This window comes from Haemorhous mexicanus, chromosome 4 (genome assembly GCF_027477595.1).
Source record: "Haemorhous mexicanus isolate bHaeMex1 chromosome 4, bHaeMex1.pri, whole genome shotgun sequence".
NCBI lineage: Eukaryota > Metazoa > Chordata > Aves > Passeriformes > Fringillidae > Haemorhous > Haemorhous mexicanus.
Window position 1 is genome coordinate 42,264,150 of NC_082344.1, and position 27,430 is coordinate 42,291,579.

At 36.3% G+C, this 27,430-nt stretch overlaps 1 protein-coding gene across 2 annotated transcripts; it reads left to right on the forward strand.

The window, feature by feature from the left end:
• Window positions 1–27,297, forward strand: NEIL3 (nei like DNA glycosylase 3). 2 transcript variants are annotated; one of them, XM_059844569.1, is made up of 11 exons: window positions 1–123; window positions 3,268–3,383; window positions 5,335–5,469; window positions 6,760–6,973; window positions 8,048–8,122; window positions 10,565–10,731; window positions 13,697–13,866; window positions 16,199–16,601; window positions 18,459–18,633; window positions 19,464–19,620; window positions 26,660–26,864. In XM_059844569.1, exons 1-11 carry the CDS (start codon window positions 28–30, stop codon window positions 26,803–26,805), a joined length of 1,854 nt encoding a protein of 617 aa, XP_059700552.1. In that variant the 5' UTR covers window positions 1–27; the 3' UTR covers window positions 26,806–26,864. The 2 variants fall into 2 exon arrangements, with proteins under 2 accessions (XP_059700552.1, XP_059700553.1); XM_059844570.1 differs by lacking the exon at window positions 26,660–26,864 and adding an exon at window positions 27,117–27,297 and having other exon boundaries at window positions 2–123.
• The last annotated feature ends 133 nt before the right edge of the window (window positions 27,298–27,430 follow it).

Here is a 27,430-nt window from a genome sequence, read left to right on the forward strand (position 1 = left end):
CGAAAGGCGGCGGCGGCCATCGCGGCCATGGTGGAGGGCCCGGGCTGCGCGCTCTGCGCCGAGCGCCTGCGGGCGCGCCTGCGCCCGGGACAGCGCGTGCGGGCCGCGCGGGGCGGCGGCGCGGTGAGGGCACAGGGACACGGGCACGGACAGGGCGGGGGAGCGGCGCTGCCGGCTCGGCCGCCGGGACAGGGCCGGGCAGCGGGGCCCAGCGCTATTGCTCGCGGTGGTCACTGCCGGCGGGTGTGGGTGAGAGCAAGCGAGCGGGCAGGAGCCACTAGGGTGCCAGGGGCTGGCGGGCGGAGCTCCGAGAGGGGTGGTTGTTGCACCCCGTGCCGCCGCTGCCGTCGCCCGTGGGTGATGGTGGGTGTTATCTGCGAGTACTGTCTTTGTGCTTCCTTGAAGTTGAGAAATATTCCTGTCAGCAGCATAATAGGTCTCGGCAGGTCAGATGTGTAAAGGCGATGCTGAAGCTGTAGAAACGGGAGATTTGAGGAGTAATGAGGGAAAGCTTATAGAATGGCTCGTGTTCACTTAAGATAAACTTCAAAATACCATGTTGCTCGAGGAAACGTTAAATAGAAGGGAAATTATTGCTAGTCTTCCTTCTCCATAGTCCAGACATGTCTTCTTCTCAGTCTAGACATGTCCTAGATGCTCAAGGTCCCTTCTAAACCAAACCATGGTATGATTCTGTCTGTGTGAAACCTGAGAAAGGTACACGTTGACCTGCAGAAAGGGGGCTTTTACTTCTATAATTATTTTTTAAAGCAATTTTAATTGGATCAAGTGTTAAAATAACGAGTGTGACATTTGGTTTGTATCCTTTCATTGACAGCATAAAATAGTTCACTAGTATAAAGCTGCTGGGACCTTGTAGCAGATGGAGAAATCACTTGGCTGAGAAATGTGTAGGTACTGTCCTCTGGTTTTGATTACAGAGTTAGCTAAGGGATCTTTTTTCCCATGCCTCATTTTGCTCATCTTTAAAAGACTGTGTGTTGCTTTTGTTGCAAGTAAATATATTGGATTCTGCTAGGCAGAAAGTTGGGGAATTTTTACCCACTTATAGTGTGTATAAAGCATTGTAGGAGTTTGTGATTAAGGCACAGTAAGATAGTACTTCAGTGAAACAATTTAGGAAAGAATGTGGTTGAAAAATACGTCTGTCTAAGATATGTCTTGGGACTAGCTTTTATAGGTTAATATCTTTCAGGTCAGATTTTTGAAATAAGGAGTTATGCTCCTAAGGTTTCTAAAAAAAATCTCACTTCCTCAAATAGATTCGTTATCATCACTTTGTGCAGTAAAAGTCACCTCAGGGCAGCCTCTATTCATTGGAAAATGACCAACCTAAGGGTCTTGGACTTTTTAGATTTCACAGAGGCCGCTAACCATGGCCAAAGCCTTGGCCACTGCTGAAGATTACACTGTTTAGGAGAGTTTGTACTATGATGACTGTAAGGGTTTGCCTGATACCAAAGAGGTATGAATTTAACTTCAAATATTTGAAAACACAAGTTAGTTTTCCATCTCAGTCATTTCCTATTCTGGTTTATTTTAAACAACCCTGAGTGGATTAAAGTTAAAATAAGCATTGTTGCACAGCAGCAGACTTTTATTGGAAAGCATGAACATGGGAGCAAAATTTTGCTTTCTTCATATTTTGAAAACAGACAAAGAAAGTGTTATGCGAGAAATGTTTTTATTTTCTTACTCGACAGAATAATAACCATAAAACTGTCTAAATATATATCATTTCGAGGTAATAATACATGGGAGATTGCATAGAGAGTAGCTCTGAAATGTCACTAACTAGCAGAAGCCTGGCTGATTTCCCCGAGTTGCTTTCATACATATTTGCATTGAAATTGAGTGCTGCAACTGAAGCCCTGCCGTCAGGGCTATGAGGACAGTGAATCTGCTGCTCACAGGTTTCAGCAGGGTCTGAAGGGACCTTGGGGTGCTAGTCAGGGGGACCTTCACAGGCTGAGAAAAATGGGCTGAAAGTAGAAGGTCAAGTTCAGCATTTGCAGGACTTGCAGAATCCTGCACTTGGAACAGAAGAGTGTCATGGAACAGCACAGTCCTGGATGCTGCTCAGATGGGAAATGCTCTGCATCAAAAAAGGATCTTAGGGTCCTGCAGAAACTGAGTTCCAAGAAGAGGGACAGCCCCATGCTGGGCTCTTCAGGCTGAGGAGAGTGATGCTTACCTCTGAGCAGCAATTGCAAGGCTGCTCCTGAGTTTGCAACTCCCTATTAATAACAAGATAACAACATACTAGAGTGAGTCCTCTGGTATGATTAGCAGGGTGAAGCACATGGTGCTCAAGGAGAAGCTGACAGAACTGGGGTTTTATTGCTCTCCTCAGGTAGCTGTAAGGAGGATATAGAGAAGACAGAGCTAGGCTCCTGTTGGACGTGCACAGTGGGTGAGAAGCATCAGATACAGGGGACAACAGGAGAAGTTCTCAGTAGGTATTAAGAAAAAATTTCCACCACAACAATAGTCAAGCCATGGAACAAGTGCCCAAAGAGATTGGAGTGTCCGTCCCTGGAGCTGCTCTGAGTCTGAGTGGAAAAGGCCCTGGGCTCCCTGTCCTAAGTGTATCTGCTTTGACCAGGTGTTTGGACCAGATAGCCTGTTGACATTCCTTGTAATTTCAGTGTGTTTTCAATGTGCTATGCAAGAAAATATGACTGCTTCAATCTCACATTTATCTTGTTCTCTAGTAGTGTCCTACCTGCTGCTCACCTGCTTCTGAGATTAGACCTTAAACTAGTAGGAAGAGAGAGATATCTCTGTGGGCTCAGTGGAGGCTTTTCTGTAACACACAATGCACTATGCAAAATACTGAAAGCCTGTTATTAACATTTGAAGAAAGATATAGATCTGCAAATGGCAGAATTGACACTGACATGTTTTCAATATTCAAACTGTACCTGTTCATTTTACACCAGTCTGAAACTCTTATTATAAATTCATGACTCGAAGGAAAAGACATAAAATTCCCTGATTAAAAAAAGATGTATTGTTTTAGTTAGGAAAAAAATTGAGGTAAGTTATGATAGCATTAGCAATAGTGATTTCTTCCTGGGTTAATAGTCCCATTGTTTTTGGTAGAATGCTTAAGGAGAAAATAGTAAATGTTGTCCAAGCTGGAAAAGTAGTTAGTACAGCTGCTTGCTGAATGTGTACTGGTGCTAGAATATAAGCAGTATAAATTCTCTTTAATCTTTTTGTGTGTATGTACTCATTTTTCAGACTGCTGCAAGTAAAGAGAGCATCTCTGGTCATGATTTCCTTGTTGGCCACGTTTACAGGGGTGTGGAGACATTGGGAAAGGAACTTTTTATGTATTTTGATCAGAAAGCTTTGAGGTAAGTGAGAAAAAGGCTTCCTATGCATTCAGATTGAATGTATTTGAGGGGGTCATCTTGATCTTGCTAATGGCACTTTCAGAGATTTGAAAGTGTTAGAGGGAAACTTCTCATCAGCCTCTCTGGACTGTAGGCATACTGATAGAGTCACATGTTTAGATAACTTACTGCTTTACTCCAAGATTCCATGTAAAGGTATCTGAAAAGGACAGTTTTTTGTTGACATGCTTTGTTTCAAACAGGAAGTTGCATTTTGTGGAGTCAAAACAGTTATAATACATGCAGTGCATTCAGATCCCTGCAGTATCGTGTAGCATGAAATAATTCTAAAATCTCACCTTTTTACTTTAAAACTAGAAATCATCAACTCCTTACTACTAGTTCTCATTGCGTAACATTTCCTAGGTTTAATTAGCATGCCTTTTATATTTGTAATTAAAAAGAAGTTTTATATTTTTCCCTATTTCAGGACATCAAAAGTAATGAAACACTTTAGAATTAAATTTTATAAATTTCTTAATGCTTTTGAATGTAAACATGTAGTGATGATTCAATTTTTTTTTTCTAGTCATGAACTGAGAAGGCACTAGAATAGCTAATAGTTTGATTCTTAAAGTTTATTTCAAATAGTATGCTGGAGCTTGGTAAATGAAACCATCAGCTAAAAACTGAATAAAAATAATTTTCTGGAAGCATTTAATGCATCACCATTTGTAAGCAAGATGCAAGAGTTTGGTTTAAAAATAAATTTGTCTAGGTTTAAAAATAAGTTTGGCTAGTTAAGCCTGTGCAGTACTACTCATGGCACTTGAGAATTGAAAATGGCTTTTGAAGATGAAAGTGATAGAAACAACTATATCACCTCATCTGACTTGTAAGAAGAGTTTTGGAAAGACACAGGTTTTTAAGTAACTCAGAGCATTAATTTTTTCATGTTTTAACGAGTAACTTTAAGAATAGGCTTAATTACATGTTATCTTAGCCCATCTGCAAATATTTAAAATGCCTGTCCTTCCGGGAATGTAAGAAAGCTGGGTTTACTGGAAATAGAGAACTGATATTGCACTTCTTTGGTCATTTATGTGGTTTAGTCCATTAAATCTTCTTGTAACTACAAAATAATATACTTTTTCTGATATACAGTGTATAGCAATAGGAATTCCTGCTGTCTTATGGTTTTTAGGACTTGATGGTACCAGGTGAAATTGTAATAAATAAAATGTATGAGGTAATAGTCAGACCATAGCTCCTCGTAGAATATTTTATAAAACTTAAGACCTCTTAAAGCATTACTAATCTGTAAAATGAATGCGTGAAAGGGTCTGTTCTTTTACTTTGCCATCTGTGCATTTTTCAGTTTATTTCTTTTATTAATTTTTAATTGACTTGCAGGTTTTGCTGTGGTTGTAGGCAAAGAAAAGCAGAAAACAACATATGGCAAATACTAATTATGTTGTTTATGGTGTTACTGGATTTAGCTGCAATGTGATAACAGTGGTGGGAATATGGGGACTAAATTCCTTCTTTTCTTACCAGGTGACTTCTGCCTGATTTAGCAGAAAATTTTCTGGTCAAGTGGCCTCATTTCTTTCAGCCTTCCTGAAATTTTACGAATCTGTGTTGGACGATCAGCATGTCAAGTGAAAAAAAATTCTAAGTGCACCAGAAATGGTGCTTCTTAATGATCAGGTTTGACTTATGCATAATGAATTATGAAGACTACACAAAAACAGCTATGTTTTGGAGGGATTTTTACTTGGGGAGCATTCTTTCTTCTTTGGGAATTGAGCATTCTGTAAGCTAAGTTTGTTGCTGTGTTACTGGTAATGACTGGAATTAATGTACATGCATACTGACTTGCTTAGGTTCACAGCTCTAAAAATAGACTGGTGTAGTGCTTGGAATCAATAGCAAAGTTAAAATGCCTATAAAAACTCTCTTTCTTTCCGAGGATTCACTTTGGTATGAATGGTTCCATGCACATTAATCCTGATGGAAGCAAAGACAGAAATGGAGCACAACCAGTTTTGGAGATACAGCTTATGGAGGATACTGTTTGTTTTTGGGATGTGACAGTAGAGTATAGGTAAACTGTTTATTTCTTTTTATAACTATCTTTTAAGGTAAATGAAAAAATAATGTACAAATTGTTAAGTGCTTGGATTCTATCAAGAAAAAACTTCCTAAACATATCATATTTGTTGGTATGGTAATTTCAGTTTGTTACTTTTGTATCAGAGCTTACATTCAGTTTAAGTATGCCGTATTTTCATCTATGCCATAGTTTCATTAGGTAGTGTCAAGACTGGGGATGAAAGTTGGATTTAATTCTCTCCTTAGATCTGTATGCTGAAACCCATTGCTCTGTTAATTTCTATCCAAGTCTCGCTTCTTAACAAGAGTAACAAACAGCCTGTCAAAATTACTGGTTTCAAATTTTTGTGCTCCCAAGGTTGGGTTTTTATTTTTTTCTTTATGGAAGCAAATTTTTATAATTGTTCTAATTTACATTAAGCAGATGTTTATGCCCATTAGCACTGTACTTCACACTGCTAAAAAAACACACCAGCAAGCTTGATTTTAGTGATCGAGGCTCTTGAATGGAAATGGGCATGTAAATTCATGCAACATATGTAAGTGTACATAAAATTACAAAACACAAAGATACAAGACTTCTTGTATGATATTATTTTCAAATGAGTATGCTTATCCTAATAATATATGTCTTAAAATATGAATATATGTATTTTTAAAATTTATAACTACTGTTAATAATCTACTACTACATACATCTATTAAATAATTATAATTCGCTTGGTTGTTTAGAGCATAGTGCTAATAATGCCAGGACTGAGGATTTTATCCCCATTTGGGCCATTCACTTAAGTACTGGACTTCATGATCCTTGTGGGATCCTTCCAACTCAGAATATTCTGTGATTCTTTGAAATATAATATGTAAATTATATTTACATATATATATATATATACATAAATATATATATATATATATAAAAATGTAACTAGTGGACCATGTAACCATACAGTTAGGTAAGTTTGAGGGTCCAAACACATGGGATTCCCATCTTGGAAGTAGTTTTAAAGCAAGTAGCTGGCAAATATTTTTCAAGCTACTAGGAATAAAATGAGATGATTTCTTATATGTTGGACTAGATGCATGTTCCATGCATGTATCATTGACCTGTTTTTGGAAGAGGTGTTTAATGGAATTTCCATGCCACTTCTTGTCACTGATATTTTCATGGTTTCTGTTATTTGCATATAATGCTCTAATTTATTGTGTTGTTTTTAAAACCACACTGCAATATTAGATTATATTTAAAATAAAAATTAATCAGTGTATTTTTCTCTTCCAGAAATGCAGCTGAGTGTGAGCAGAAAGTGAGGATGATGGAGAGTTTGGATGTCTGTTCTCCAAAGTTTAGCTTCTCAAGAGCAGAACATGAGATTAAGCAGCAGAACACCCGTATGTTGTGTGATGTGTTATTGGATCAATCAGTATTACCTGGAGTGGGAAATATCATAAAGAATGAAGCACTCTTTGATAGTGGTCTTCATCCAGCTCTTAAGGTGAATGTCTCAGGATGGTTTTTAAGGACACCAAAATATTAAGAATTTAAATACATATTTATTTAATATTTTGCTATCTTTTTTTACCTTTGTTTTGTCATCTGTAGTTTCTTAAGTTATTCTTGGACACTGAATTAATGTTTTATCATTATAAAAGGAGGTTTTTCATGGCATTCCTTGGAGCTGATTAATTTTTGTATTATAAGTCTGACATGCTGTTATGCTGCCATTAAACTGACAGTCCATAAATAAGGGAAAGTGAAGAGTGCTCAGGTTTTTTTTGTTCATTTACTACCCAAAATAGTTCATGTGGTAGAGTCGATAATTTTTGCAGCCCCTTCTTCCACTTCTTATCCTGCTAGCTGGCATCAATTGTTTTTTTTACCATTGTTTATCATACTTTTTATGTTCTAAGATCCACAAGCATGTGTTTTCAAACTTTGAATGAGAAAATGATTTTTGCAAAACAGAGATTGCATAGGATGTAAATGGAAACTGGGGAAGATTAGTCTATGAAAAGTTTTTTAAACATCAAAAATTGTTCATAGGATCAATCTGGATTTTAATTTTATCTGAGATATAGCAGAGAAAAAAAGAAGTGATTTAAAATTTTGGGTTCTTAAGAAAAATAAATTTGGTTGATAAATCTCTCTAATTGTGATGCCTTTGACTCATGTATTCTTCCTGAATATGTCTCAGAGAAAAGAGCCTCAGACGATAGGTCATATTATGATCCATGAGGAAATTAGGAGGGATGTGAGACTTGTTAACTCTTATTTATGTGATCATGTGCTCTTTGGTCAATATAGGGTAAGACAACTGAATTTTCTAGCACATGTTTTGCATGGTTGAGGCATAGCACGTTTTTTGGTATGCAAGCAGTGAGTTTTTGTAGCATAGAATGTAAATGTGTGTTGTTTTACTGAGATGATACATATAATAGGGTCAGGGAATTACCACAACATGGAGAAAAGCAACTCCACATCAGTGTTCAAAGTGCACTTACATCATAGGTCTATTTTTTGGTCCCTTAGCATTGTAATATTCTAAAACTCATTCTTGTCTTTCTTACAGGTTTGCCAACTGACAGATGAGCATATACGTCGCTTGGTGAAAATGACCCGTGACTTTACCCTGCTTTTTTATAAGGTATTGGCACATATTTCTGGAAAACTTCCAAAATGTTACTCTGGCATGTTAGCTATGTGTGATCATCTGGTGAAAACAGTATAAAGATGCAACAAAGCAAATGTTTCTATGATTAGGAATGTTGGTTTGTGGGCTCTATATTAATTGTGAATTGTCGGATGATGGAAAGGTAGGGAGAGTCAAGATTGTCAAAATATGCACAGTTTGGCCCAAAAGACTTTCACAAATGCTGCCTGAGGGCCAGTTCAGTCTTTCTGTGCATGTGCTGTTATGCCAGTCTGAACATGTCACAGTTGATGTAGGCTAAGCACAAAGTTACATGTAAGGTAACATAAAGATTACTCTTCAAACTAGGAACTAGAGATTGTCCCTGGGAAGTATGAAGGTAGTTGATGTTCCTTCCTATATCAAACTTGAAATAACAATTAAATTTGTTTGACTAAATAGTTTGCAACTTCTAACAACTTTTTTTTCCTAACTCAAATAATGTTTTGGTTGATAAAGTGAAATAAATTACAATTTCTCCCTAGTGCTATAACTTCAGTAGGACTTAATTTCTTCCTGTATAAACTCCATAATTCATGGTGCTCTTTAACTTTCCACAATAGAAAAAGAGAAAATATGACCTAATTCTTGTATGTTTTGTTTCTTTAGGCTGCAAACAAAAAAAAAAAAAAAAAAAGAAAAGCAGTAGTGACATTTTTGTCTTTTGCTCTTGATGTTCATGAAAGGCAAGGAGCTAGCAGTGCTAAAAATAATTTCTTTGGTAGGTGAGGGTGAGGGCACCTAACATTCGTAAAATCATAAAGGCTAAAACTTTAATTGGTTTATCAGTCTGCTTAAATATCTACTTTCCCTCAACCCACTGAAGAGTATTTTGGTTTTTTGGTAGGGAAATGTTTTCATTTCTCTGGACTTCATAATGAAGTCTGCCAGTAAAGAGACACCTTCTAGTTCTGCAACAACTCTAATACTCAGAAATTTAAAGGCTTTTGGACTGATAATAAGCAAGTTATACTTTCTGTTTATCCAATTTGAAAACTTCTGTAGTCCACACTTAGCAAGTACTCATCAGTCAAGTACTTTTAAAAGGGCTAGCCTCTCCTTCCATCTTAAAGAGACATCATGAAAATATGTTAATGAGGGATAGTGCTTGAATTTTTTTATAGATTGTTTGCAGTCATCATACTTCATCATTACAAATGCAGAGATGAATCTTGTTTATGTAAAAAGCTGTTGCTTTTGTTTGGTTTTTGCATAACTGGGAAAAAAGCTACTCATAAGAAACGGAAAACCTTGAGGAGGCAGCTGTGAATATTCATGCAAATATATATTAGTAATTCCTTCTGATTGAATTACTAGTTTGCACTGGCACAAGAATTCTGTTTCAGCAAGACTGATGAATAAGAGCACAGTAGAAGCAAATGCACTGTGCTCAGTGACACCTGTGTTTTGGGAGAACTCCAAGGGTTTTCATACGTTATGGAGCTAGAGCTAGAGAACTCTGCCAGGGCTGTGCTGGTATTACTTGGCCAGCTGTGGTGTTCTTTGAACTGAGCCCAAGGATTTGCAATTGTAGGGCAGAAACTTGGGTGGCTCTGCAGAGTTGGCTGCATCTCTGCTGGGCTCTTCTTGTTTAGATTGTTTTTGCCCCTTTTAGCTGTAGTGTGTCTATGCTGACTACATGGGTGTTTTGGGAATTGTCTCATGAAATGCGCCTACCAGCTGTCTGCAGGCTTTTCAGGTCAGTGCCCTTGGGCTTGTACTATACTTAATTTAATATGGCTTTCTGCCAGACTCTGGGGAGCTCACCATAGTGCCAAGTGGCTTTTCATGAGCCAAGTTGTCTGGCATGGCCAGGGCCAAGACGTAGCTGCACAACTTTACTGGGCACTACCCAGCATTTACAGAATCTTGGGAATATTTCTGCATTGCACAGTTCTTTAGGTTTTGGGAAGGCTTATTAACCCATATTGTAGTATCACATCTGAGCTGTGCTGAGTTTTTAGCTCTTTGGGGGTGAGAGAAGGTGGTGTTTGTTTTGTAGTTTATGTTTGTTGTGTTTTCTATGCTGCATTGTTTGGAGTTCATTAGCTCTTCAAGAAGACTCCTGCAGATGTCAGGTCAAAGACAACTGGTGCTGAATCAGTGCTGGTCCAGCTGAACTCAGAGTTCCTAGCATGCATTTGCTTGCACCTTGCTAGTATGCTTTTTTCCCCCTTTTATTTCATTATGTGGATAATTATAGACACTGTTATACCTGATTTGTCAGTTCTTTGCATAAAATAATGAGAAATACAGGGATAGCCTTTATTAGTGTCTCTTTTAAATATCTTCATGTAGTCATTGAGTTGACAGTTTATGTAGGGTTTTTTTATTTTCAGACTCATGTAAAATTGATCCTGAGTCTCTAACTAGGATTTTAAACACGTTCTGTTTCAGTGCCGCAAAGCTGGGTCCCCGCTGTACCGACACTACAGAGTGTACAAGCGCCCAGCCTGCAGGGAGTGCAGTGGCAGCATCACCGTGTGCCGTCTGGGAGACCATAACAGGATGACTTACTTCTGCTCTCAATGTCAAAAGGCAGATCCCCAGCTTGTCAATCTTAGGTATGATGGTAGCATGGTGACGTTTTTAAGCACCTCAAAGTGCTGTTACAATAAAAGGACACCCCCTTTGAAATAGAATGAATCTGTGTGCATTTTATAACTAAATTAACTATGCCAGATGAAAACAGAACCTCTTGCAGAAAAAAAAAAAGGTTTTGGCTATTGGTATTTAAAAATGGTTAGATGCTTTGATTCTTTGCTACTATTCTTTTCAAAGGTGTCATCTATTATGAAGCAGCTATTGCTCTAATCAAATGTAGGAATTATGAAACAATTCAGAGTACTCAGATTTATTCACTGAAACTAAGTCACCGGAAAAGTTGCCCTTTGTTCTTGGTGTTATCAATATAAAGGGCATGGATGTTTCCATACAACTGAGTTGAATATAATGAAGTAGGAATTTGTCTTTCTTTTTGCAGGATAGCCCCATCAGTCATGGCATATCTAGATAGCTGTGCATCTGTGTGATTTTCTTCTGGATATAGAATTATACTGAGGATAACTAAACTTCAGTAAATTCATGGTGCAGCAAATATTTTAGGGGCTTAGTACTTTTTCTTCCTCCTTACTGGATTTTAAAAGCTTTTGCTGTAGGTGTGCTACAGAGGCACTTTCACTTCCACATAAATTGTGCTAGCAGCAGCTTTCCTCCTTTTATTTCAGGAAAGCAGAAAGTGCATTTGATATCACAAAGGGTCAAAAGGTAAAAGTTACAAAAGTACCCTATTCAGACTTAGGCATCGGTTATTCTTGAAAATTTTCATCTGAGGTTTCAGAATTCTGCCTTTATACTCTCTGTCAGTCTAATATAAGATGCTGTTTCACTTTGTGACTTTGCCTCGTTAGTGTGTGTGTGTATATATATATATGTTTTAGATAAGATTTACAGAACGCACAAATCCCTCTCCTACCTCCAAGCTTCTTTCAAGACTCAGATGGCTGAAGGGATTTTGCTTAAAGCTTAAAAAATTGCCTTTGAGTACAGATCAAATATTGAAAATTCCAGCATGGAAGATAAATATTTCACAAGCTGATAACCCAAATCTGCTGTATTTTCAGAAAGTAATAATGAGATATTTTGCAGAAGTGTAGGGAGACAGCATTCTTCTGTTGAGTCAGATAACTAGAAAACAGTGTCAGGAAAAAAATCTTTCCATTTTCTAGAACAAGTAGTGATTTAGCATTTTCTTGTACTTTTTAATAAACAATTAAAGAGTGCTGTATTTAAGTTAAAAACATGGTAGTGGTAGCTATAAAATAAAAAGATGGTTTCTTGTTTTGTCCTTATCCTAATGGTCAGTTCTTTTTTTTCTACTGCTCTCTTCTCTTTTACAGTAACTGTTACTATGTAAAATTATGTATAGCTCAATTAATTTATTTGCCATTCCAGGCTTTTCACATTTAAAGACTGGAAGGGGCCCATGTAATTAGACTGACTTGCTACTGATCATAAACTGTAGAATTCAACCCAGTGGTTCTGTGGTCACGTTAACTAGCTTAGGATTTTGCTCAACTGAAAAAAAAAAAAAATTAGAAAATCCCCATTATAAATTTAGCCCATCAAATTCAAATGTACCTTGAATTTAAAAAATAGACATTTCCCCACATATTTCATAAACTGGGAAAGGGTATGAGAGTATAATGACAGGACAGATGACACACTGAATATATTTAGTCTAGTAATGCATTTTTTGATAACTGTGTAGAACAATTGATCTAATAATGTGAAAATACCCATTTTCACGCAGTTCAGCTGTTTTGTTTGCTAGCCACACTATTTTGGTGAATGCTGGTGTAATGTCTGTTCTACCTCTTAACAGCTGAGACTCTTTGGAATGTCAGCAGTTCTCATTATCCTCCTTAGTTTTCCTGTTGTGGAAGATGTGGTAGGTAGTGGATATCTCTACCATTGTCTTAGAACTCTAGCCTCTTACAGAAAGTGATCATTATGGAAAAAGTGATGGGTCAAAGGAATGTCACAACAGTGCCCAGCTACAGCATTTGCATTATTGATTGAAGTGCTTAAATTCTTGGGATTAATAAAAGTATCCAAAAAGTCCAGAATTCCACAAAAACTACATAAAAAACCGCTTGACAACTGATCAGCCGTAAGTTGGATAATATCATAGCACTTAAAAGCATACATACATGAACTAGTGAATTCAAGTTACATTTAATACGCTGTCAGGGTTTGGATAGACAAGAGCAGCCCTTTATAACAGGAAGCTGTAAAGGAGTAACTGTGATTCTAAATCAGTCTATCAACATAGGAAGTTATAATTTACAGGAAAATAAATACAATTAAATCTTTAGTGGTGTCTGGAGTAGCTTTGTCGCACAGGTCACAGCTGGGTTCCTTAATTCTGAGCAGGTTCCTACATTTTAAAAGGCTTTCTAGCAGATGGTGACACACAAGAGACCCTCTAACTTTTAAAGCTTTCAGTGCTTTTGGCTGTTATGATAACAATGTGGGCTTATGTGTAGCATTTAAATGAGAACAAAAAAAAATATTTGCTAGACTGTGATTTCTGCAGTTCATCTTCTAAACAGTTCTTCATCCAGTAATGCATTTGTTAGCAAGTGTTGTGTACAAGAGATGGGAGGAAAGCCCTGAAACAGTCTCCCTTTCTCACCAAGCTTTTTGCTGCAGTACTTGGAAGTGGTAAGGAATCTGAGAGACTGGGGCATTGTCCTGGAGAGTACACCAGTTAATTATTAACTTTGCGTCAATTTCTTGTTTAAATATTTTTATTTGTATTACTTCTGCAGCATCTGGAAAGATTTTCCCTTGAGGTAAAGAAAAGAAAAATCAAACTTGAGCAGTGACATGCTGTCCGAGCTCTGATAGGAGGCTTAACAGTGCATACTGCTTGTTCTCTGGCCCATGCCTCCCTGCACAGAGTGGTGTAAGGCAATTTGTAGGGGGAACGTCACAAAACACTAACATCATTCTTTTGTTTCACAGCAAACTGCCAGCTAGAAACAGCCTAATTGGCTGGGCATATGGCAGGGGGTCATGTTCTAATGAACATGTAGCTCGGAAATCTGAAGAGGAGTGGACGTGTATGTGCTGCACCCTAATAAACAAGCCTTCTGCTGAAATTTGTGATGCCTGTTTGACTTCAAGACCTGAAGGTACTGAAGGGTTGTCTGGCATCTGTATTGGGAAAGAGGGGAGGTCTATGATTTCGGTGTAGTTTTTATGTAGAAGTGTCTCATTGTGAACCATATATATATAACTAGCTAACTCGAAGTCAGATTTTGAAGAAACCTCACACAGACAATATGGAAACTGTCTTGTCTTAAACCCTGTAAGTGTCGTCTTCCAGCCTGGTGTGCAGGTGGGGTTCTATAGATCAGTGTCTTCAGTGACCCTTTGTTTTTACTGGTGCAAGGACTGAGAAAAATCTCCATTCTTTCAACTCTCCTTAAAATCCCTCAAAGTTTGCAGTATAAGTCTGAATTAGAAATCGTCAAAGGTCAGAAAAAGGTCAGGAAATTACCTGTCATTCTTTCATGTGAACAAAAGCAATACATTTTAGTACCCTTTTCTAAAAGGATGCCAGGTTTCTCTAAGGCTTCTTTTTTCCCTTCAAGTTCAGAGTAAAAATGATTCTGAACTTCTTACCTCAATTTGTTGTTTGTGTCTTGTTGGAGCTTTTAATGCTGCTATCTACATGAAATATTGCTTCATTGCTTAATCATTTTATGACTGGAGTGATGTGTGGAAAACGCTTATTTGGCACTAGCTATAGTTCATTTTCTCAGGTCAGGAATCAATAAAAGTATGTCTTTGTGTCTTACATGACAGTTGTTGGCAACACAGGCTAATCTTGCATAATTCTTCTGCCAAATCAGCACCAGAAACCTGAAAATTTTAATCTGTTCACAGAGTAGGATTTACCAACTAACATTTATCCTGCAATTAATGCTGTCAGCTGGCCTTTATAATATGTCATGCCATGTGCACAAATGCTTTACTTTAAGCTTTGAAACAAAATCTTGTTCCTTCTCCTATACTTGTGAGTTTTACTTGTTTAGTTACATGCAGTTACTGAAATGAGGTGTGGAATTTGAAGCTGTCTTAGACTTGATGGAATACTGACGGGAAATTGGTTTTTTTAATAAGACTTTATTTTTGCATAGGAGTGGTATTTGAGATTTTTTTTTTTTTTTTTTTTTCAAATATAGGTTTTCTTACCTCTCTTTTTTTTTAATCCTTAGGAGTGTTTCCCTTCTCACTTGATTCAGTGTTTGGTTTTTTAATGTTGTTTCTAAAAATACCTACTGTCAGCAGAAAAGTCTGAATTTTTGAGGACAGACTACTTGGTCTGTAAAATTAGCTGCTGGCCCTACAGCTGAAATAATTCAGTCTGTAGACAGATATTTACAATTACATTACAATTTCCATGCTCCTTTGCTAAGTACAAGGCCAAGCTACTACTATTCTTTCTTAAAAAGTCTGAATGAAACCAGTATGTTTGACTGTGCAGTAGTGGCAAAATGGAAGGAGCCTGGAAACAAGTCATGTTCCAAGTCAAATGTAGAGATTCTTATTTTGTTTCTGAGTGAGAATGCCTTTGGAGAGAGTGTGCCCTTGTGTATGTCTCATCTACCCATGTTCTGCTTAATTCCCTCTTCTTTGTATGGAATACACTGGATATAGTAGAAAAGGAAGGACTCTCTCCTGGAACACTGTGGTTTCACAGCTACCTAAAATGATTGCACATAGGATGCCGTTAGGTTTTCACCCTTTTCCCAGGAAGGGGATTGCCTACAGACTCCTTATGTATTAAATTTGCATTATTAAACTATTCCCATTCTTTTGAAATTATTATTGCCCACTAGGAGGGCCTCTGATTCTGTGAAGAAACTGTTTATACCACAAAGCAAATTTCTGAACTGCTTTCTTCTGAAAAACCTCTTACTAATTTTGGATTACTAATTTTGGATGAACACAAAGTTTGGAAAGGGTGGGAACTCTGAAAACACAAGAAACCCCAAAATCTGAATATTCATTTTTGTTTCAATAGTAAGGTAATACTTAAAAAATGGATAATGCATTGCTGCTGGGAGGTGCTGTACTCTGTGATCTCCCATTACTGGGGTTATCAAAGGTTCTTTTGAAAAATTTGAATACTTTAATCCTTGTGTTTGGGCCAAATTAAATTTTTTATGGTTAATTGTCTCATAGCTTTCATTTACATAGTACTATTAATTGATCCTACTCAAGCAATAGTAATGCTATCTTGAAACACATGTTTTACATGACTCTAAAGGTGCATGAGTTTTTTTATTGTAAAATATTTTGTACTCTTATCTAATTTGTGAGATGATACTGTGAGGTTTTGAGATGATACTGTAAATTTACTCTTTCATTCTCCAATGACAACTTATGAATACAGATCAGAAATATAATGTAGCATTCTATGCAGATGGATTATAACTAATAAATTTTTTTCCTTAGTTCCAAAGATGGAGAGTTTTGAAGATTCTGCAGCCTTTAACACAAACTTAATGAAGTACCCTTGTAATGATTTCAGAAAACCAAGCACAGAAATAAAGATCAATAGGAAAACTGCGTTTGGAACTACAACTCTTGTCTTAACAGATCTTGGTAACAAAACTGTTTTGAGAAATGATATCCAGATATCTGGTGAACACTCTCAGTGTGTTTTTCCAAAAAGCAATTGTAAACAGATCCAAAGCAATGCCTGCCAGTCAGCGGGAAGCACAGAGAAGGACTCCTCAACAAATGTAGCTGCCCTGGCTTTGTCTTCCTGTCAGCAGCCTGTCTCTTTCAAACACATACAGAAGAAACAGAAAACTGACCATGTACCTGTGGTTCACCCATATAATACAGCAATCAGGTATGTATTCTAAAATGAAAGAAAGTCTTTGTAATCCCATAAACCAACTTTATCCTTAAATATTAATTGAATACTGTGCTGTTTGGCTCAGACAGTGTTGTCTTTGGATTTCTGCCAGATGTAACTTATTCTAGGCTAACTATAATTTAATTCAGATTTCAAAAGCACTGAATTACCTAGGCTGTCACTAGAAAAGTCCTGATTTTGGCATCTAGCCAGTACTGCTGTAAGCTAAACAGCTGTTCATAGTTCAGCTCTTCCCATTGAATAGGCCAGTCTAGTTTTAATAGGTCAAGCACATTTCTACTTAAGTTGTCTGATCTTAGCACTTAGTAGTTGCTGTCTACTTAGAGAGATCTTAAAATCAGTGTGAAAGATTACAAAAGGAAGCTATCTGGATGAATGTATTCTAATTTAAGTTATTTGTCAACTACCAGGTTTCAACATTCTTCCTTGAGAGGAAGCTCTGTACAGTTACCTTGATGAGCTCCCCATCACTGCTTTTACTCTTAACTTCCCTCCTCATTCTGTATATAACCACTTCAATTCTCTACCCATACTTTTATTTACAGAGCCCTGTTTAGACACATCCATTGCCTAGTTAAGAGAAATGTGAGAATCTATGAGGGTTGTCACAGAAAAGTTGGGCAGATTGTAACAACAGTAATAGGAGTGCAAGGTAGATGTCACTTAAAATGGTAAATTACGCAGGCTGAATGTGAAATATTGATGATATGTTACAAAATTCTTCGTCATGTGTCTGTTCTGAAATACAGAAATTACTTCTTACATTATTGAAGCACCAGTTTTGAAATGATCTCACTGACTAGCCAGGCTAGACAGAATGAATACAATTCCTCCTCACACTTTCAGTACAGACTGAGGAACTGAGGCTGTAGGCAGGATAATTGAGAATACAGAGGACTGTAAACAAGAAATAAGATAGTATCAATCATGACAACAGGTTGTTGTAGCAAGTCATCAACTGAAATGCTTTTTTTATAGTATTTTCTTAAACAACCAAAACCAACAAAAAATCTGTTGGTTATTTTTATCTTCTTCTGTTTTAATGAGGTGTTGGAATAAAACTGCTGGTGTCTGCAGGACTGCAATCCTCCAGACATAGAAGACAACATAAAATTCCTAACCTGATAACTTGACCAGAATGAATTAATATTTTCTATTTTCATTAAGGTTCCATTACTGCTTTTCTGCTCTATAAATGTATTGGAAAGATACATTTCAGAGCATTAATCTTTTTCATGTCACAATTTTTAAATGAAACCTTGTGTATTGCAGACAGTCAGAAGTTGTCTCAATCATGAGGAAGAAGGAAACTATATCCCATTCAGAGAATTCTATTTCATCCCATCATCTGGATTATTTTTTGTCCAAATGTGATTTGAGCATTACTGTAACGCTTCAGTAAAGAGGGTGGGAGTCTTTTCTGTGAAGCATACAAATGCCTTCAGACTGGAGTAATTAGTGGTATTGGTCTTTTTCCCACTGAGAACAGAATACTCTTTTAGAACATAACAGAATTTGAGGTGGGCAGTATAACATCGGTAGTAATATTTATTTTGTTTCATACATGAATTTGAGTACTTCAAAATAATTTAAGACATGGTGGGGAAAACCTCAGGGTATAATACCTCAAGGACAGCACACAGTCGTGTCTATTCACAACTTGCAATCATTCAGCTTTAAAGGCACAATAAAGGTGCATTAGAGAAGCAAGTCCTTTGTCACTGTGTGCAAAAGTACACGGGGTGAGCTGTTGTAATGGTAGAAGAGAGTTCTTTGGCTGGTAATCCCTTTTAAATTATGTAGAAGTAATTTTGTAACCTGTCATTACAGCGCACCTCAAACTAATGTGAGAGATGATACTGGTATGTTGAGCGTGGGGCATCCTCGCTGCAGTAAACACAGCCGTCTCTGCAGCCTCAGAGTTGTGAGGAAGGATGGAAAAAACAAGGGAAGGCAGTTTTACTGTTGCCCTCTCTCCAGGGAAAATCAGTGTGAATACTTTCAAGTACGTATAAAACTTCAGGACCTGTTTTTATAATCAGTGCTTGTTCCTGCAACCTCCTTGGCCCAGTGACCTGTCAATCATGGACAGCAGATATATTCCATTTAAAGTTTGACATAAATACTCTTGCACACTGAACTGAAACTAAGAGCATAATAATAGCTATGAACGTAACAGTTTTAGTTACTTCTCTTAGTGTTGAGATGGCACCTGCTTGTGCAAATGCTCCTAATCTGCTTCTGAGTGATGTAAAACAGATGCATAAGAGAAATACTGGTTTGAGGGGACCTGTACAAGTTGTTCAGATCAGCTTCTTCCTGAAAGGACTATTACAAGCTAGATCTAATTGTCAGTCATGTTTCTGGCTAGCCAAAATCCTGACAACTTCTCAGGATGGTGATTCTTTAATCGCCCTGGGCAAACCCTCCCACTGCTGCACTAATACCTAATATGACTTCCTAGCTGCAACTGGTGGCCTCTGCTCCTTGCTATGGATGTAGGTGTCTTAAAAGAGGTTGACCTGAAAAGTGACCTGACAGTCATGACTATCAGGTAGTTAATAGATGGACTCAAGACAGTAATGCCTACATTTGAAAAAAAAAAAAAAAAACAACTATGTGCTAACATAATTTCAATTTATACCAGTCAAAGAGCATGCAGTAGCAGTTGATGTTAAAGAAAAATCTAAAAAGTGTTCACAAAAGAGATAAAACTAATCTAATTACTAGGAAGAATTTTTTCCATGGCATCCACTGTAGTTCTTTTTCTATTGTCCATTTTAAAATAAGGAAGTCATAGCCATCACATGTGCCTGATACCTGTTTCTTTGGCAGTGGGCTGACCTGGATTTTCCGTTTTGTAACCATGGCAAGCGATGTGTTATGAAGACTGTGTTGAAGATCGGTCCCAATAATGGAAAGAACTTTTTTGTGTGCCCTCTTGGGAAGGAAAAACAGTGTGGCTTCTTCCAATGGGCAGAAAATGGGCCAGGTATGCAGATTCTTCCATGATGCTCATCTTACTGTTCTTCAGGATGTCTTAAGTGCTTGTAACATTCATAGTAATTTCTGTTTTGGTCTTTTTCCCTGTTCACTCATTTACTAGTAAAAGAGCTCCAATGTAAAGAATAGATCTAGAAAGAGTGATGTTACATAGTCCTATAAAAGTTAAACACTGCTTGTATGCAGCCTACAATTTTGAAATAAACATTTAGCTTGCAACATAGTGTGACATCCCATTGTATTTCTAATGAAAAATTGCACTTTTTATATATATTGTTTTAAATGATTTTAAATTTTCATGTATTGTTTTAAATTTTCTTAAGTGTAAACATGTATTTAACAAAAGTGAATAAAAAGAATATACTTTATTAAATACCACTATCTGCTTTCTCAGAGCTTAAGATGAAACAGCAATGAACTGTACAATTCAAATGTTACAACAGTTGATTGACCTTGCTTAGATTTGGAAAATGACAAAAAAATTCCCTAAAACAAATAACATGACTCTGGTTTTCTAAATCATTTATTCTAAATCCACATCTTTATTTTCTTCTAGTTGTTACTGAACATTTTTTTCCCCCAATCCATATAAAATAGATAATAAAATCTTACATCCAAGATAGCTAAAACTCAGTTTATGTTTGTTGGTTTTACCTGAAGCAAGTGGTAGAGTAAATAGAATATGGTAAGCTATCAAATCAGAAACATAATTCTTCAAATCTTTCGAAAGTGTACTATAGATACCAAGGAAAATGAGACTAGTGAAATGGTCGTACATTATTCAGCTTCATACATCATTCAGTTGCAACCAGTTTTTAATTGAAAATAATGGGAAATAGTGTTGCTTCCCAGCAAAATATGTGGGATGAAGCACATTTAAAAGCACCTTGCAGATGGTTCTTTGGTCTGTGCAAATACTTGCAGTATTTTGTTTTATTGAGGACTACTTGATTTTCTTGAGAACATTGTATAACTTCACTCCAATTAAATCTTCCATTCCATGATGTAAAGGAAACTGTTAATTCTTTTCCTAAGCAGCACAAATTCAGAAGCTTATTTTCTTCCTCTTTTCAGTAGTGTTTGATACCTTTGAAATCTTTCAAAACTTTCCTTTTACATGAAGAAAATTTTTTTTAATCAGATTGTAGAAAGTATAATCTTTATGTTGTTCAATGGCCTCTTTCAAAATAATATATCTCTTTCATGAGGTACAGAACTCCTGAGTACAAAAACAAGCTACTTCACATGGTGAGGACTTATTTTTCCGTTGCTATCTCTTTCTATGATGCTTCTTGTTGCAAAGATACGTTGCTGCTAGCTTGTGCCTATGCATCTAAATCTTTAAAATTGCAATCTAACTGGTTCCTCACTTGTATTTGTACAATTCATTATGGTGATAAAGTGTTTGATTATTTTCAAATTGTACATGCTTTTGGATCCCTGGCACAGGGATCAATCTTTAGAAGTTCAGTTAAAGTTGAAAAATAAAAAAGAAATACAACCATTTCTGATTACTTGCCTTCTATGAATGTTAAAATTTCTCTGAAGCTGGAAGTTAAATGAATTTTTCAAACTTTAACACATGAAAAATAACAGTTGGGTTCTTACATATATATTTTTTAGCCTAATAGCAAGAAAACTAGTGAATATCTGTTTAAATAAAATGCATAGAAGTTTTAAAGGATTAAGTGCATTTATTAACTACTGCAATCACTTTACTTTTTCTGTTCTTGCATTTCTTGAATATGTTGTATATGGTATATTTGTACCACCCTAATTTTGCTATATATGCTAGTTGTGTAATGTCACAAGGTGAGGAACAGCAGATGGGGAAATCAAAGGGCAAGGACACCCTGAGCTTGTCACAGTGAACTAGGATATGAAGGAATCGCACATGTTTACACTTAAAGAAAATAGGAAGCTAAACAAGAGAGTGAATTCTAATTCATTAGATGTCTCTGCAAACCTTACTGCTTTTGCCAACACTGCTTTTTAAATTCTTTTTTTTTTTTTTCTTCCCTTGGAGACGATGGCCCTTTGTAGCTTGTTTAACAAGGTCTGGCTGATAGCTGGTTATAACAAGTTTTGACCAAAAAAGCTGGCAACAAAACTTATCTTGGAATAGATCCCCACTCAACCTTTCAAAAAGAAACTGCAACCAAGGGTGCAAAACCAGATAAAAGTCCTGATTTTCAGCTTTTATTCTAATAGTTTACAAATATATTTTTATTTTTTCACATTGATTCATCTATCAGAGCGCAAGTGATGGAACACACTTCTTTCAGATTTATATCTGGCTTACCCAGTTTAATGGCTTGTGTAGCACACAATGAACTGTGAAGGCTAAAAAGAATAACAGGACCTAAGTTAAAAGAGGGAGCTGCTTTTCACAAAGATTTTCTGTAATTTCTATTCCTAATGAAAGCAAATGTAAATCTTTTAGAAAAGAAATGTAAAGCTTTTAGAAAAATACAGCCCTTTCTAAAGGCCTTAGGGTTCTGACACAGTTTTGTTACTTTGGCCTTTACCCGAACACAACCAAGAGAAATGGGATTATTACCTAACAGCCTGCAGGAAGCTGTCAGGAATGACAGGCTCACATAAGCTCCTTTGACTGGATGATTTCTAAAATGAGGTGCTAAGGACAGATCTGTAATAAAAAGGAGACTTCCAGTAAAGCTGACTTCTAAGTACTCTTGTGTACAACTTCTAGAAAACTTTTTTAGACATTAACACTACATGGTGATAGCATGACTCATAATAGAAACCTGTCTTTTACCTTAAGCTGAAAACATGTTTTATGTAGCACAAAACTAACCTAAAAAAGCCCCTGAACTCAGCTGAGATGCTATACAGAACAGGTTTTAGAGGATCAAATCAAGTTCATACAAGTTGTGGGGTAAAAGTTTTAAACTCAAAAATACTAATGCCATGTGCCATAACCAGTTTCTGCTTTATTAGTAGCACTTTTATTACTGTTACAGTTTAGGTAAGTTTAGGCAGAGTATATCCTTCAGACTGTAATTAATGTTTATTTTCCAATTTGTGCCATTTGGTTTATAATCAACAGATTTTATGCCTGGTTTCATGCCTTTAAACCCTTATTTAAAATAGTTTTTTAACCAGGTACTTGTTAAAGACAGGCATGCCATTTGACATCAATACAAATTTAGCAAATAAATGAATAGAATACAGTAGTATTCTATTCTACAGTAGTATTAATTCACTGTGGGACAACTAAATTTACCCTAAAAATATGCACTCAAGTTTTAGGACATGACTATGTCACAACTGTGACTACAGACCTTTACAATGATACAGCTATTCTGTATCCACCTTCCTACATAAAAAGGTGTTAGTTCTCACTTGTTTTTCTGGAGCGGAAACTTACGTAAGAGTCATTTAGCTTGATGATGGAAAGGGACTTTCAAAGAAGCAGAGGATGCCTTCCTTAATATCTGTATGAATGCTGATCATTAGTGGCTAAGCATCTTTGACATGAAATCAAAAGGTATTGTAAAATCTAACAGACTTCACAGCAACTGTGAACATTCTAGAAGATTTAAAATTCTTTTCAATGCCTCTTCTTGTACCTTTTTGCACTTTCTGCAATTCAGCTTGCTGATGATAGGCAGAGTTCATCATCCAGTGTAACTTAATATTCTGCACGTCTGTTTTTAATTTCTCTGATGCCTGAAAGGTTGTTTATTATGTCAAATTTTTACTTGAATATTCAAAACATACATTCAAAATTAATTTAGAAGTGTGTGGGAATGCACTATAATTTATATTAGTGGAACAACAAAAAAAAAAGCCAATCTAAGGAGAGAACACAACAAATTATTTTCCATATGAAAGCTTATTAAAAATGCATCAAGCACATTTACGGGTGAGCAGAATTCAGAGTGTACACAGTATTGTCTAAACATAGTTAGTGCTTTAGTTATTTAACTTACTGAATTGCCACTGCTGTAGAAACTGCAGGTCCCTGCAGAGTTTGTATGCTTTAGAATTTTTTATTATAAAATCAACTTTAAACAACATGACTGTCGTTCAGCGATTAGCCATGTGATATGATCATACTATGAAAAGGTGCTAACACTACTGATCTTTTAATACTAAGGTTTTAGGTGAATATTCTTAACAGAGAGATGGCAGAGTAGAGACCTCTTGACACTGAGCAGCAGAGCCTGACTTAAAGGTGGGATGAACTGTGTAGTTAGGAACGCTGAAGGGGAAAGTGAAGCAAGAGTTCCTCTGTTTTGGCAGAGGAGAAAGCCCATTTGACTGGTGCAACTATTTATGGAGCTGAAATCCAAGTCAGACACTAAAAGCCTGTGTGGTCTAAATAATTATCTACCCTACACTTCTGTAGAAAACATGTAGATTTAGAATTTTTTTTCTGGCTATTTTCTTTAAACATAACTTCTTTTGTTCTATCACAGTACTCATGACAACAGTGACAGTAACCATTTGATGTGCAAAGCATCCTTTATAATTTATTAGAGACAGGGACACTGCAGTATGGAAGAGACCACCTGAAATGGGGAAAACTGGGAAATGCATTTTAAGCTTTATTCAAAAAACAATGCAGCACAACACAGGGATCACCAGCTTTGTTTGATCACCTGCCCCCAGTTAAGTAGCATTTGTAAGGTGCTTTTGCTCCAGCTAGCTGACTTTTGAAAAGCACAGTATTGGCTTAGGCTAACATTATTTCAAACCTAAGGCAATATCCATTAAGAATAATTAGAGAAAAAATAATACATAACCTCTCATAAAAATAATCCAGACTACATTTCTCAACTATAAATAATTCTATACCAGCAAAACCCCAAAGGTTTTAGTAAAAAAGAAACAAAATCCAAGCATTTATTAATTTATTAAATATGTTCTAGAACTTCAGGATAACCTAAACATAAAAATGAAAATTTTGAAATGTCTTTAGAAAAACACTCAAGTTACAAGATGTCTCTAAAAAATTTTAAAATTTTAAATTTTAAATTTTAAATCTAGACTACATTTGAGGAGCAACTTTGCAATATAAAAGTTAAACTCTTTACGATAGCAATACTGCTGAACCTATGGAAGTGAAAAATACACTTAACCAAAGTTCCACTCAAGACAAAGATGGTGGGCTGTTGGGAAATTTCTTAAGGATGGTACTTTCACCTGACGTGGTCTTGAATATAATAATGTAACTTGCTTTGATAACAACTGAGAAATAACATTTAAGTCAATACTTGGCCTTGTAGAAGATAAAAGATGCAGTCAACACTAGAATGCATGAACAAGCTTAAAATCCATTTGTATGAACAAGAAATTAGAAAAACAATGCACTTTTTTTTTTATTACTGTACACATAGAATAGATAATTTATCCTTTGCTTCTCAGGCAGCTCACGTTAGTTGCACTCTATTTGCCACTTCTCAGCTTCTTTCCAAGGTTCAATCATCACCTAGTATTTCAATGCCATACAGTTTCACCTAGAAATCCAAGCAATGTCTCATGTACACTTCTCTAGAAAAACAGAATATAATTATTTTTAGTCAGCCTAAATTCATTTAATGGGACAAGGCTTTACAATACAAAAAAAAAAAAAAGATAAACCCCTCGACCTTCTATAAAAGTAGGCTTTCAGCAAATGCATTTCTTAAAAACATTAACTGACTCCAAGTAGACCAGAACAAATATATCTAATATTATCATATCCCATTCTTTTATCATAAATTACTCAGGATTACTGTAAGTAATTTAAAGTGTCAGATGCTAAAAGTAGCAACAATGTTACACAAGAAGTTCACAATAAGGACAGAAGGTTTCAAAAAGTTACCTTTGAAATTTTTTCATCTTTGTGAGACAGGGAACCACTGAAAAGGAATTAAAAGTCAAAAAAAAAAAATCCACCATTACATAAACACACCAAAAAATATGTTTTCCTTTTGTAGGGGAAATGCACTAAACATGTAGTCTTGACATTAGCTACTAAAGGTTCTTGGATTCCCACATAGCCCAACCCTGACAAAGATCAGGTGATCAAAGCAAGGTTTAACCATATAAAGTATCCTCTACAGCCTGACTTGGCATTTTTGGACACAGCAATGCAGAATGAGACATAAGCATAGAAAAAACTTTTGCCAGAAAACTAGTCAGATATGTTACAGCACATACAGACGTTTCAGCTGTATTTTGCTAATTCTAATTTGTTTTGATAAACCAGAACAGGAATTATTTAGATATGGAAACAGAAGGAGAAAAGCAGTTAGGGGACAGAATAGAAGGTGGAATTCAGGTAAGGGGTAAAGCCCTGAAACTATAGTGCATACAATGAGGCTCTCCTCCCCACCCCCCAAAAAAAACCTGGCATGATTACTAACCTAAAACTTTATTTAGCAGATCTCAGGTGATGCTAGTTTGAATGTAGTACATTAGGTACTGCTGAACTCAGTCCTTGATAATGACTAACAGTTGCAATTCAAACAACTCTTATTTCCTCCTCATTGCTCTAGACAAGCTACATTTGGGTGCTGCCTAGAACACATTACTTTCAAATTCAGTTTAAAGCCTTATTGACTGCATATGGTGGATTACCTTAATTTAATTTATTGTTACATCTTCACATGAAGCGCATGGAAAAATTCAAGCACTTGAACTTTGTTCGTAAAATCTCTAGAAGCTAGATAAAGCCTATTTTTCATATATTCATTTAGTTGTATCTGTTGTGAAGTCTTAAAAATTGTTATGTTATGCAGGACTGGCACCTTTAATGGTAATAAATACTGGAAAAAACATTCCTGAGATAGCACTATTAATCAAGTTACACTTTTCTATTTTGTCAAAAATACTAGTTGGGTTAATTGCAAGGTTTCGGGTGACAATCAGCGAACAGGCTCTGCTGATTGAGAGGAGTCTTTTAATGACAGTTTAGGTGATTATATTCACACTATATTTAGAGCTTGTTTGGGCTGTGTGATTGAAAAAATAACAGAAAAAAACCCCTTGTAACTGGGGTTGGGATTGTTTCCTAGGTGCAAGAATGACTGGGGGACACACAAAATCTGCAGCTCTTGGATTCTACTCCTTTAGTGGCAGAACTGGAGGCTCAGCCACCAACTGGCAGCAGGCTGCATTTGCTCAGGACTGTGAGTCAAGAACCAGCCATACTCAGTGTTAAGTGCTAAAAAAGCACAACTACATCAACTTTGAAAATGAAAGTATACCCAACTCAAAATATTTATTTAAAATCAAGGGTATGTGTTATTACTGTTCTTTACTGAAAACTGCTAAGTTAGAGAATACTGTACATATCCACTGAAAATCTTGTTTCCTAGATATTGCAAACAATAAAAGGATTTTGCATTGCAAAAAAACAGCTAAATCAAAAGAGATGACCTTCAATTCTTCATTATGAGCATTCACATATAATTTTGCCACCATGATAAATACATTATAGTAATGGTAATTTATTCTATAATTTCTTTGCAGACGTGCCAGATGACCGTAACTCTCTTCTCAGGCAGAAAAACAAGTCCAGCAATTTGTTTGGGTCAGCTAGAACTATAATTTTTCTAGAAGTTTTGGAAGACTTCATAAAGGTGTGAGTTTGAGGCAGTCAATGGAAAATATGTTCTCAGATTACAGAAGAAAATAAAACAATTCCCACTTATTCCCGGCAATAAGAATGAATGAATGAATGAATGAATGAATGAATGAATGAATGAATGAATGAATGCAGCTGTTTCAGTTATAAAATATCCTGAAACATCAATTTCATGTGCTTGGCCATATGATTAAGACAG

Bases quoted from the DNA above. Each gene is read 5' to 3' on its own strand.
- NEIL3 (XM_059844569.1), top strand. From the start codon at position 28: ATGGTGGAGGGCCCGGGCTGCGCGCTCTGCGCCGAGCGCCTGCGGGCG. The intron at 5,470-6,759 runs GTAAACTGTTTA...TTTCTCTTCCAG, and splicing joins GATGTGACAGTAGAGTATAG to AAATGCAGCTGAGTGTGAGC. The intron at 6,974-8,047 runs GTGAATGTCTCA...TCTTTCTTACAG, and splicing joins GTCTTCATCCAGCTCTTAAG to GTTTGCCAACTGACAGATGA.